The sequence below is a fragment of the Anopheles stephensi genome, chromosome X, assembly GCF_013141755.1.
Source record: "Anopheles stephensi strain Indian chromosome X, UCI_ANSTEP_V1.0, whole genome shotgun sequence".
NCBI classification, from domain to species: domain Eukaryota; kingdom Metazoa; phylum Arthropoda; class Insecta; order Diptera; family Culicidae; genus Anopheles; species Anopheles stephensi.
The window spans coordinates 11,665,514-11,678,817 of record NC_050201.1 but is presented as its reverse complement, the minus strand read 5'-3'; the positions used below and the strand labels follow the sequence as shown (position 1 = coordinate 11,678,817).

Here is a 13,304-nt window from a genome sequence, read left to right as displayed (position 1 = left end):
ATAAAAAAAAAACCCTCGGCCGCGGACACAAAAATCGAAGGGTGCGTGAGAGAGCCCTTTCGGCGGTTTACAAACCCGGGTACCCGAGGCTATAATGGGTGTGTGCGTAGTAATATGATGTTTTGGTGTCGGCTCCGCCTTCTTAAATACAGAGATTTGCGCGATTGGGCCCGTGCATTAGCGCACGCACAGTGGATCAGACACACACATACACACTCGCAGTACGCGGTTGCATTCGCGCTGGCAAGGCCACTCCAATGTTGTTGGAGCAATATGAACTGAGGCTATACGTACCGTGGAACCGTTCGCAGGACCTGTCTGGTCCTCACGAATCGGGATGCTGTACGAGCGTGTTCGCGGTTATCCTTCGATTCTGCTACGAAATTGTGTGCTATTTTGTTGGTTGAATTTTGTGACACTGTTAGAGCAAGAAAGAGAGAGAGAGAGAAAGACCGTGAGAGCGAGAGAGAATTACGGTGTGATCTTGTGGGCTTAGAAAATTAGTTCTGTCCCCTTGCAAAACGGCTAGACAAAAAGGTTGCCCGTCTCGCTCTAGCCCGTTACGCACGTAGCACCTTCTTAGCCTAGTCTTATCCGTGGCCACGAGAGACCATGGCAGATAATTGCCGTCCCTTTTCCCTTTGGCCCGTGGGGATTCACGGCGAGCGCAATAGAAGAGTGCGGTGCGAGACGGCCAGTTCACGCCAGCCAGCCTTTCTCTGTCTTTCCTCCGTCGGTGCGGTTCGTATCTCACCAGCGCAACGGATCGTTCGCTCTCGCTCTTGCTCACACACAACCGATCGGCCCGGGCTAGCTGCACCGGATAAAACGATATCCCTGTACACATCTCGAGCATACGCATATCTCACTGCTGCTGCTGTGTGTGTGTGTCACGTTGTCTCGCTTCCCCTACCGCGACCGTAGCAGACTTTCAGCAACCGAAAGCGAAGGAAAAGCAAAATAAAACACGAAACAAACAAAAAAAAAAATACACGAAAAAATCCCAAATCCCGAACCCATTCCTCAGTCGAAATTCGTCAGCCGGATGAGAAAAGCGTTTTACGCTAGCAAACCTATAATTAGTCGAAACGTGCCCGTCGTTGGTTTCGCTTGCCAGTTGCTTGCCATTCAAACACATATACGACGCACCGTCCTTGGGCTTGTGGCGTGGTTTCCGTTTCCACTGTATACCTTGCCACCTTGTTCTGTTCCTCTCCTTTCTGGTCTGGGTGCTCCCCAACAAAAAAAAAAATCAAAATCGCTGAGCATCATCTGGGCTCCGCTGGGCAGGAAAGAGTAAACACACACACTCACTGTGCTCAACGACGATCACGGCACGCGAAAGCGAGAAAGCCTGCAGCAAGGTAGATACTGAGTCAACAGGCACTACTACTACTACTACTACTACTGTTGGGCTAACTACACGGGGCAGGATTTTGTGAAAAAAGGAAGAAGAAATTGAAGAGGTGGAACAAAGTGATAAGAGGAGCAATGTTTTTCACGTGAAGTCTTGGTGAAATCGGTGTAAGGTGAAACAAGAAAAAAAACAAGGATAACGATATAGCTGAGTCTAAGATCGTGAAGAAAAGGAAGATAACGGTTAGATTACCCAGGAATTGCTACGTGAAGTGCATAATTCAGCAAGCTCCCGTTTAATCCGCTGTCAACAACGATCACCGATTATCAACTCAACTATCAAAAGACCGTTCCCGGTACGTGTTGTGTTATCCTCCGTGACATTGTGTGCCTGTAGGTGTGTGCGAGTATTCCGAATTCTGATAAGCGCCGATCGATACCCGCGCATCACCTTGCCGATCGTACTGAAGGACTCCCCCGGCGAACAACACAACAGTGTCAAAGGATCTCCACCCGTGTGCGTGTGCGTGAGATTCCGAAGCGAAGTGCATGCGTGTGCATCGCGCTTTCAACGCGCTCCAAACGCCTGTGGTGCTCCCCTTCCCCATAAGAAGGAGGAGGTGTTGATTTTTGTTTTGGGCTGGTACGGCGGCACTAACACCGTCGAAACCAACAACAACACCAGCTCCAATCTGGCAAAGGCAAAGCCAGCATAAAATCCGTGCATCTTCTCCTTCACACACGGAGCCAGAGCAGAGCCGAAAGACCCGTGGCAAGGAGGGTAAAAAAAAAGGTGTGTACAACATACGGGCACGCATCCCCAAAGTGTGTGTATGTGTGTGTGTACGGTTTGTCAGAAAGAGATAGAAGACGCGTAGGACGCGGGCAGGATTTACAAGGGAAGTACGCGCGGCACGCACGAAGCCGTACCCGAAGCGTTGCCGAACTCTCGGCTGGCCACACACCAAAAGCCAACCAAGTGTGTGCGAGAGCAAGAGAGGGAGAGCGCGACACTCCAGTCAGAAGAGTGAAAGAGTAGGCAACGCAGGCCTGTGCGTGTGTGTGTGTGTGTGAGAAGGAGTGAGAGGGGTGAAAACGGGGACGCTCTGTGAGCGTGGCAGCGAGATCGCGGGATGAGCAGCGTGACAGAGAAGGCAAGCGTGAAAGCGAGACCGTGCGAGAGGGTACCGGCAGCAGCAGCAGCAGCAGCAGCAGCAGCAGCAACTAATGAACGCCGTTCAGTGAGGCCTTAATAATAGTGTTTAGAAGTGGTTAATTTCGGCTTCAACCGCTCCGCGAGGCAGGTCACAAAATATCGCACCAGCGCTCCAAACCGGGCAGCAGCCATCAGCAAACCCTTGTGTCGTCGGAAGTTTTGGGTGTGCAAATCTTCGCCCACCCCGTGTGGGGCGCTTCGAAACTTCGATTTGCTTCGGGTTTTGGATTTTTTTTTGTTGCTTCTGTTTTGGTTATGTTGTGTGTGCCCCATGTGTGTATGCTTCCGTCCGCGTCGTGCTCCAGTTCCGGTTCCGGGTTTTGTGATCGCCGCCTAACTAGTGCGCGACACGTGTGTGCGGATGTGCTTCGATGTACCTGTGCAATTGTGTGCGTATGTGTGCTCCGTGAGTCCTGTGAAGCATAAAGCAAAAAAAAAAAATTGAGTCACCGGTGTGCTAATGTGATCCTGATGACAGTGAAGGACCTCCGGCAGGATTTAAGTACCCACCACCCACAATCAAAATCAAACATTGTATCCAGGCCGGGATAATCCATGCGCAAGCAGAAAGAAGTTACAGTGTGTGTGTGTGCCCCGGAACAGTGATCACTAGAGCGAACTGATGGCAAAAGTATGTGTCTTGCAGTAGAGATCCGATCAACAGTGTTAACTCTGAGCTTGATGTAAACCATCCTTAAGAATCAAGTTAAAAAAAAATCCGAAAAAAGAAGAGATCCCTCACCCAGAGCAATCTCCCGTGCGGAAGAGGACCCTCAGAAATAGCAAGTGTTGTACGGGGCGGGATACGATATCCTCGCGAATCCCCGCTCTGTGTAAAACGGCCACAAAATGATGGCTTCACCTAGTTTCATGACGCAGTATCACAATCACCAGTGGAACAACGGTACAACACAGAGTCAGGTAAGTCCTCCCGGATCTCTAATGCAATAAATTCTAGGTGCTAACAGAGACTCTCGTACATCTGTCCGCTTCCCACGTTCAGCTGTCAGCGTTAAACATCCTGCCATATCAGTATCCACCACAGCCACCGTCGGTTAGTAGTCTTGGATCGGTGGCGTCCGTAGGTTCGGCTGGCCTGTCACCAACGCAGTCTATCGCCTCGTCCAGCGGTGCGGCCAGCAATAGCAGTAGCTTCAGTACCGTCGGTGGTCCCGGAAATCACGGATCGGCCGTCGCCCTCGGGACCGCTGGCTGTGGGCCGGTCGGTGGTGGAGGTTCCAACACTGCCAGTCCCGACGTAACGGCAGCCGCAGCGGCAGCAGCAGCCGCATCCAGTGCGGCCGCATCGTACGGTTTCGGTATGGTGCAGCAGTCCGGTGCGCTTGAGATGACCGCAAGGTAAGTTGGTATCAATGTCCTTTTAGTCTCTCTCTCTCTCTCTCTATCTGTGTTCCAAAAATCATAATTCTGACATTAACTGTCACACATCTCTGTATCGCGATTCTGACGAACTTTCTTTGTGCTTCTGTGCTTCTCTCGCCCGCTATATTTTCTGGCTCTTATCTCTGTAGACCTCAAGCCATGCACTATCCGTCGTATGCGTCGTACAGTCCTGCCAGCTACTACAATAACGTCAGCATGACCAGTCCGTGGTTTGCGCAGGAAACCATGTACGGAACGGCGGCCGGCTGGCACGGTGCGGACGCGTACGGTCTCAAGCTGGAGGAGTACTCGCACCAGACGCAAGCACAGCGCCGTTGCGCACGCTGCACGTGCCCGAACTGCATCAACGAGTTGTCCGGGCTGCCACCGGTCGTCGGTCCGGATGAGAAGGGCAAGCGGCAGCACATCTGCCACATACCGGGATGCGAAAAGATTTACGGCAAAACGAGTCACCTGAAGGCGCACCTTCGCTGGCACACGGGCGAACGACCGTTCCAGTGTAAGTGGCTGTTCTGCGGCAAACGGTTTACGCGTTCCGACGAGCTGCAGCGTCACTTCCGTACGCACACGGGCGAAAAACGGTTTACCTGCACGATCTGTAGCAAGAAGTTTATGCGCAGCGACCATCTCGCCAAGCACGTGAAGACGCACGAAAACAAAGCGAAGAAGATCGCGAAACGGTCGGAAAAGCTGGAGGAGGCGAAGATGCGACGCGAGGAAACGAAACTAAAATCGCTCGAAACGTCAACGCCTGTGGTGTCGCGCAAGCTGCCGGCTGGTGCGTCGCTCAGCAAGCTAACCACGGCCAAGCGCCCGAAGCTGTCCGCCAGGGATGGGGGTGAGTCACGTCGGGAGGAGGACGCCGCGGGTGACAGTAGTCTCGAGCAGCAGCACACACCTCAACAGCACCAGCAGCACCAGCATCACAGCCAAACGTCCACCATGCTGGAGGACATCAATGCCAACATACGCGTACCTGAGATCAAGTCGGAGTATGGGGCCGGTGCACTGAATGTCCTGACGCCACCGCCGACCGGTAACTCGCCAACCTCGGCAACAGCAGCGGCGGCTGCTGCAGCGGCCGCTGCTGCGGCAGCTGCTGCCGCCTACCAGAACTACCACCACCATCATCACCATCACGTGGCGGCCCATCATCACCATCATCATCATGCGTCATACTTCCAGAGTCCCTTCTTCCAGGCGAGTGCCGACGTCGGCACGGGCACACCGGCCGGGAAGGGTCACTTCCCGAGCTACTGTGACGTGAGCGGCGGGAACTTCGGTCACGGTAGTAGCCATCATGGAGGAAACAATCTGCGGCTAGGTGGTGGCACGAACGCCGCCACCCTATCAGGCATGTCTTCTACCTCGCTGAGTTGCGAAAAATCGTCCGTTAGTCATCGCGTCGGAGGAAGTAATGCGGGCGGTAGTAGCAGCAGTAGTAGCAGCAGCAACAGCACCACCACCAACAACAATAACAACAACAGTACGACAAACACCAGCAGCAGTAGCAGTAGTAGCAGCAGTAGTGCCATCGTCGAGCTCAGCAACAGTTTGGTAAAGTTGGAGGAGTATGCCAACGGGCATGGTCTCGGTGGGAGTCGTCTCGAAAGCTCCGCAGCGGCCCCGGCAACAGTTGCCGAAAGTGGTAACAGGGCCGGCAACAGCACCAACAACAACACCAACACCCTCAACAACCACGTACTACCTCACGGTGCCCCGCTGTACCATTCGCTCGCCAGCGATCCACCATCCCACCATCCGTACCATCCGTACGCGGCAATGGCCAAGGCCGGTGGTGGAGGTGGTGGTGGTGGTGGTGTTGGGATGCCATCCGCCTCCTATGGAAGCATCTCACCCTACGAGCAGGAACCGTCCGGGACGGCTCACCAACATACGCATCCGTCGGCCGGCGTACCGAACTCCACGTCGGCGTCATCGTCCCATTTGGCCTCCACCTACAACATGATGATGAGCAACTACTCACTGCATCAACACCACCAGCATCAGCAACAGCAACAACAGCAGCATCATCACCATCAGCACCAACAGCACCAGCAGCAACAGCTTCTCAATCAACAGCAGCAGCAGCAGCAGCAACACCACCAGCAACATCAGCAGCAACAACTTCAACATCAACTTCAGCTCAACCTTACAGCGCAGCAGGCGAACGCCGGTGCGACCGCCACGAACGCACTGTTCAAGTAAGTCCCACTAGACGAAGTTGCAGTTGCTCCCCCTTACAATTTCGAACCGCCAGTGATTGCGCCAGAGTGATAGTTGAGTGGTCTTTGACGCGAATAGAGTTCTAGTGAGATTGTATGTGCCCTTGCGGCAAACAACTTCTTCAGAGATTATTTAACATTAGATATGTGGTCCTTGCGGGGTGTGGTCGTGACCTGTGTGGTTTGTATTATCCGGAAGGCTACCATCGTTCTTCAAATGTGCTATAGTAGCGGTTAGTATGTTATATGTAATGTCAGAAAATAAATGGCGCCCGCCAAGAACTCCCTCACTGCTCTGCTTGGCTGTGGGTTTTGCCAGGCTTCTCGATCGGAATAAAGTCAACCAAGACTGTCGTAACAAAACTGCTCAGGGACACCATTTTATTTGCCAACCGGTAATGCATACTTAAACCTGTGAAAGACCTGTAAATGATCAGAGCATGCTCGGTTTCGATGTACTTAGAAGCCGCATGACGACCCAGTTTTCGTAAGGAGATAGTTCAAATAGTGCATAAAATCGCTGGCCGAGCTACAAGCAAACATTCTGTTTTCCGCCTCAAGTGTATCCTCCAGTATATCTCCTCCGGCTACGTGTAAGGAAAAACAATCGCAACAGAATCACGCTTGATTAGCGCATTACGAGCGTGCGCTTCTGTCAGCTTTCTCGGTGTAAAATATGAAAATGTAAATACAAAATTGTACAGTGACGGGTTTTTTAGCAAAAAAAAAAAAGCTAGCTAAAATTCAAACAAAAAGCTACCCAGAAAAAGGCCCCGAAAACTCACCAAACAATGCGATAAAATCTCAGTGCAAAATTTCTTCGTTCAATAAAACTCCATTTATAGTCGGCAAAGTGTTGTTTTCTGAGCGGGTTTGAGGTTAAAAAAATATGCACCAGTAACTGATAGTAATATAGTGAAAGCTCTGCTTTCTTTTTGTTGTTTTTTCGTGCCCCGTGAACTGGAAATTTAGAAGTTTAGAAACGCTCAGATATTCTGAGGCTTTCCAAAGACGCGTGGACATGGTCGAAACCGGTGACATTTCGTGGGCCGTGAGAATGACCGGGTTCGTTTAAAGAGGAGAGGGCGAGAAAAAAAAAACATGAATTTGAATAATGTACAGAATAAGCAATAATACAAAAAACAACAACAACAAACAGTTATATTTAGACAAGTGCGAAGAAGTGGTGTACGAAGCCTATATACACATATAGACATCCTGTAGACATATATTTATGGAACCTTTCCCAACCTTTCTAAACGTAAGCGAGAACGTGGTTGCAACGAACCAATAACTTTACGATGATTATACTCTCAATTGAAAATAAATTACACAAAACCGCAATGGAAACTGAAGCTAACGTGGTGTTGCTGTGCTGATGAGCTCTCCCGTCCCGTGAGGATCTCGAACTATCCGAAACTCCAGTTTTAAACAAGGAACAGCTCGTGGTGACTAATGATGGGTCCTGATGGGTGACGTTCATCTCGCTGTGTGGCTGATGATAAGGTAACGAACTTCAAGATATTAAAGGGAAACACAGTTTGGACACGGTCTGACATCTGCTGCCCCTCCAACAAGAGTCACCATCAAAACGTGGCGACAATCCGCACCGCAGAATTAATGCATCGAATGACGCGCCGCCCGCTGTATCGGTTGGACGAAACGCGGAACGTTGTGCGGGGATCACCATCAAGAGATTTGGAGTTGATACATTTTTCATGCCCAACTTCTTCGGAGTCAGTCAAACCGTATCGGGCGGGTGTTTACCATTTCAAATGATCGGTCGTCGGACTGTCGGCGCTGCCGGCTGTGCCAATTGCAGTGCGCGGGTACGGCGGCACCACCCGGTGCTCTCGATATGATGCGGCTGTGGCTTTATTAAATATTTATTTGTTTACTTTTGTTCTTTTTTTTTCGCAGCGAACACTGACTGTTGCGTGCCCGCTGACGATCCCGCTGACGACACAGTCGTGTCGGACGCGCTCGAACGATAGGAATCGAGCCACTAAAAGGTGCGCGTCCGCCAGACCAAATCTCTGTGCAGTGTCTCTGCGAGCTGTGCTGTGCCTGTGTTCCTGAAGTAAAGGTAAGGTACCGACCCTAGTGCCTAGGACTTCGATATCCAAATATTGATCGTGGATTGGGATTTTTTTTCTTCGTGGGATTTCGTGTTGGTTCTCTGGTACGCCAATCACTACTAGCTCGCTCGCACTCACCGCAGAGGACGTAGCAACGCCGACAGCTCGACTCCCCCCGGTCATTGGCAAACGGCAGCAGCAGTAGCAGCAGATCACACCACCCGGGATTACGCCGGTTCCGCGAGCGTGTGAAGGCAACGGGGGTTTGCTTTTGGAGCGCGGTTCTCTACCACGCCTACACACGCGGGTTTTGGAAAGGGTCTAGCCGTTTTTCTTCCGTTGTTCTCCTCCTAGCGCCGATCGATGATGCTCACGCGTTACGCGGCTTTTTTCGGGTAGAGGCACCCGGGGTAATGGCGAAACAAAGCACCATTAGTTGGCGCTCGGATACAAAAACTATCGGGCGTGTACGTTGCAACGCTGCTGCCCGAAAGAGGGGTACCAGAGTCCCTGTTGCCTGCGCTGTTTGTCCGGAGCTCCGGCAGAGATCCTCGCCAAGCGATCCTGTCCATGGCTGCCATCGTCCATCAACCGTGTCCACGTCCATCAAAGTATGCGCACCGTGTCTAGGATAGGCGTCCCGGCCGTTGTTGGTGGCGCTTTTTGAAGACTCATGCTGCTAAATAAGCGGACCCCTGCGAACCGCCGGTACCCATGCACCCTGCTGACGTCTGCCAGCCACCCTAGTGTCAGTACAACGGAGCGTTGCTTAATAGTGGGCAGTGCAACATTGCACCGTGAATAGTGGCCGCGGTCCGGGTGAAGGAGCAGCAGTCAGTGATGTTTGTGTGAGCTCGCTTACAAACACTAGATACACAATGAAGTCCTGGCGGTTATCCTTTGCCACATTATACGGCTGTCATCGATTAGGCTGTCTGTGAGTAGGTCGCACAAGTTTGAAACTATTGTCCGGGAGTATTGAAGTATCGCAGAACGTGGTGTGCGTGAAGTGTGTGAAGTGCTTGGTGACGCTTGGTGTTCAAGGTGTGTTCCAAGTCGTGATTAGCTGGTGCTTGACGGGGCGGGGGAAAAAAAATGGAGCGACACGATCCACGCCATTTCTACTACAACGAAGATATGTTCACGGTAAGTCTTCCTCTCCTTACATGCATCTATCTACTGCAACATGATACCACTACCACCCAAGTAGCGCGCGATCATACTCCCGTCACGACGATGCGGTCGTGCTAAATGTTTCGCACTGCTCCACTAACCGATGCTCAAAGTTGTCCCGGTGGTCCTCAGAGTGTTTCAACAAGATCATTTCCCGCGGACATGCTATTTCCGTCGCGAACGGAAGCAAGCGGAGATCGTTCACAATATCTTCCGCGATCGTGTGTCCGCTGCCGAGTGTGGTCCCGGGTGATTAATTCTGCCCCCGTACCTGTGTGGCCCACATTTTGAAGTGTCATCGGCAAGTGTCAATCTGCCGCCGCCACAAACTCCACGGGGTCTCATTACACTCTTGGCGGCGATCCAGTCTCCAACGAAATTCTCATCAACTCAACATCACGGTTGTGCAGTTACACCGAAAACATGAACTTTAATTTCGTTGGTTCTTGGGCTTTCTCTCTCTCTCTCTCTCTCTCTATCTCACTCTCTCTCTTGTCCTCTCTGTATCGAAACGTAATCAGCGCAGGCAATAAGCGCACGCACAGCAAGTGAAAATTAGTTGTGTACCACCTCGCCTCCATTGCTCCACACGCCCGAGTACGGAGGGTTCTCCAAGATTTTTTTCCCCAAGTTACAAAGACGACATCAGCCCATCGTTTAGGGTTTCAAATTGCGCGCGGTGCCGCTTTTAGTCCCGTATTTTGACTTTTCTCCCCCTTTTCCAACCAGCAGGGGGAGAAAAGCAACAACAAAAACTACCACCCGGTGTGTGTGGTGCACCACACTTCTTGGCGGAGGCCCTCGTAAACTTCACACTGCAACATCGGCAAATGGGGAGATAAAAAATCCATAAAAATGAAACCCGTGTACCGAATGAAATTAAATTCACTCCCAGTTTTTTCTCTGTTTTCCCCCTTACTCGCCGTTGTGTCGTTACTTTCGCGTACCGAAGGCGCGTCTGGTCGGCGGGAAAAGCGAGCACGAGATGCTGAGTTTTGTGAAAATTACTGGCAGAACAGGGCAACAACGATGAACAGAAGAAAAAAAAAAAATGGCATCTCTTGATGGGCAGACAGTAACGTGGTGGATGATGATTGGAAAAAGAAACAGATTGTTATCACCAGTAAAAGCACTGTCATACCCGGGACACGGAGTTCGCAGCATCTGAGCTGATTCTGGGCTGGCCATCTTTCTCTTAACGGCCAATGCTTCATTTGCCGTTAAAGATACAATAGTTGGAGGTTATCTTAACCGGCGATTTGGCAGCTTGGTGGGTAATAATCGGAGTTTTATATTTTTTTTGCTATTGTGTTTATTGTTTATGGACAGATAACTACTGTTTATTTGCACAGATTGACAACATTGATTTGCTTTGGATCGGGGGTCTCCTGTCTCTACTGTATTGTCCAGGTTATAAAGCAAGCGGCCACAGACTTCAACCAAAATTACAGTTCAATATACAGTTTTGGTTGGTATTTTTGACCGATGTAGACGCCCTGAAAGGACTTAACGATTTAGATCGTTCGGTGCCTTTCGCATTACATGACCAACCCTCTGGGAAGAAAGAAGAGTCTAATTCGCCGCACAATGCAGCTCATAGAACTTGTCCTTTTAGTGGCCATTGTCCTTCTACATATTAAGCCCAAATATTTTTCTGAGCATCTTCCTCAAGAACGCGGGTTCTATCGCTCCAGGACTCCATGTCCAAGAGTCCATGTTTGAGAGGCCTAACGACCTCTTGAGGTCATGCCTGCCATTTCTGGTCAGATTTTATTAGACTTATGGGTACCGCATAGCTGGATAGTCAGTCCTCACTATGGAGGAACGGTCCTGATGGGATTTGAGCTCCCATCCCCAGCTTCGTCTTTCGCGACTGGTATTTGGAGCGGAGATATTTGTCGAAGTCGAGAATCTAAAAACAACTTACCTAGTATGTTAGCTGGCCAGCCAAAGAAACAAACTATCGCTGAGGATTGCCGCGGGTAACCTAGATTCGCCGTAAGGGTGAAGTTATTGCTCAGTCGTATACGACTAGTCGTTCAAACTTTTTATGAAATTTGACAGATGAGATCGGCTGACAATTTGATTGCACGACTTCAACTGTGGCCCACACCGGGCACGACTTTGGGGTGTGTCGGTGGTAGAGGCAGGACCTGGGTTTAAATCTCATCTGGGCCCTTCCCCACATAGTGAGGACTTTGTATCCAAATATGCGGTATCAATAAGTCTAGTAAGCCAAACATGGCAGGATGACCTTAAGAGGTCTTTAGGCCAAGTAAGAAGAAGAAGACCTCCACTGTCAAATACCATACAGTGTTTGTAAAACTAGACGTATACGATTGAGTAGTGACTCCAGCCTGGGAAACTGGGACTTTATAGAGCATTTATAGTCCCAGTACTCACATAAGCTTCGCAGGCACGCGGACTCTCTTCAAAACTGACGCACCCTTCGAAGCCGCAATTCTGACTTGTTCTGTACGTTAAAATCGCTTATTGTTCTAAACATGTAGACACTTGTTTTATGACCCGAACAACACTGTTTGTTCTCGCGAAAGGCACATTGTGTTAAACATGGGGACGCTTGCATTTATTTACCCTGGGAAAATACTGTCAAAACGCGTCAAGAACGCGTACGCTCGCTTCCTCCTTTTCCCATCTTTTGGCGGAAAACGCAAAACGAAAAACATAAAAATAATTCAACACTAGTTACCGATTAGCTTTAACAGCAATTACACTGGCCCGGTGCCTAGGCGTTGATTGAGCCGAAGATGGATGGCTTGATTAAAACCTTCGGCCAAACGATAATGAGCGCTAAACATTGTAGGAACGTGCAGGGGAAAGCGAGCAGAAAGTAAAATAAAATAAATTTATAAAAAAAAACCACAGCGAGGCACACACCCGGGCTCGCGCCTCCCACCCCCCCCTGCTCCCCTAATACACAGACACAGTGGCGTGTAAGTTGCAAGTGCACAAGTGCCTGACTGGAGGCCTCACCGCACATTCATTCATATGCCTCATCGCAGCTCCCTTTCTCGCTCTTTCTCTCTCCCTTGCTGCCCCTCCCGTGGGCTGATACCATTCATCTTCACCATCCGTCAAAACCACGACAAAAGCGTTTATGGTTTATTTTGTTTTACTTTATGTTGTGGAAAAACATAACAATCATCCCGTCAGTATCACTATCATCAGCGTGATCATCATCATCATCAATAACATGATCGGGTGGTATAATAATCAACATCGCTGCCAGTGCGGCAGCCAGCGCGCATCCCATTCAATAGGGTACAATTTCGGACCGAAGTGACGAAATGAAAGTGATGATAAAAATTAAGTGGTTGCAGGCGAAAACGGCTAAGCGTTACCCGGGCTGTCGGTGTGCGCGCGCGCGCGCATTCGCCTGCTTGTGTGTGTATATATGGGCAATGAATGCAGCAGCAGCAGCAGCAAAAAAAAAAAGAAAATAAGAGTGCAATAAATGCATCAAAAAACAAAACAACAGCATAAGAAAAAGGGGTGAGATTGCGTTCCGGCGATCAGGTGGATCATCTTTGCGTGTTGATAGCTACAAAACCAACTAGCTCAGCAAAGTTAAAAGCAAGCTTAAGGTTTGTGTAATGGATCTCTTCCACGTACCCGAGCCCCGGTTTTAAGCTAATTTGAAAAGAAATATTAATTTAATTTTAATTTAACTACAATGCCTTTATAATGTGCGCCTCTCCGGTGCTCCGCTTAAACGGGGCGCTACTATTAAACTGTAGCCTAACCGTAACGAATGGATGCGAACGGCTGCGAATGCGTGCGCTTTCGTTTTAATCCAACTACCGTTTCGGTATGGGATGGGACGTACACTGA

General features: G+C 50.1%; 2 protein-coding genes across 2 annotated transcripts in view; both read left to right on the top strand.

The window, feature by feature from the left end:
• The first annotated feature begins 664 nt into the window (after positions 1–664).
• LOC118507617 (transcription factor btd) lies at positions 665–7,556 on the top strand. The gene is made up of 3 exons (XM_036046337.1): positions 665–3,493; positions 3,576–3,931; positions 4,105–7,556. The coding sequence occupies exons 1-3, from the start codon at positions 3,422–3,424 to the stop codon at positions 6,182–6,184; spliced, it is 2,508 nt and encodes an 835-aa protein (XP_035902230.1). The 5' UTR covers positions 665–3,421; the 3' UTR covers positions 6,185–7,556.
• A 191-nt stretch (positions 7,557–7,747) lies between these two features.
• The window catches only part of LOC118507633 (transcription factor Sp9), an 84,198-nt gene continuing 78,641 nt past the window's right edge, over positions 7,748–13,304 (top strand). The window contains exons 1-2 of the mRNA XM_036046435.1: positions 7,748–8,287; positions 8,403–9,425. Of these exons, the coding sequence (XP_035902328.1) occupies positions 9,375–9,425 (51 nt within the window). The 5' untranslated portion in view covers positions 7,748–8,287; positions 8,403–9,374. The remainder of the gene's footprint in view (positions 8,288–8,402; positions 9,426–13,304) is intronic.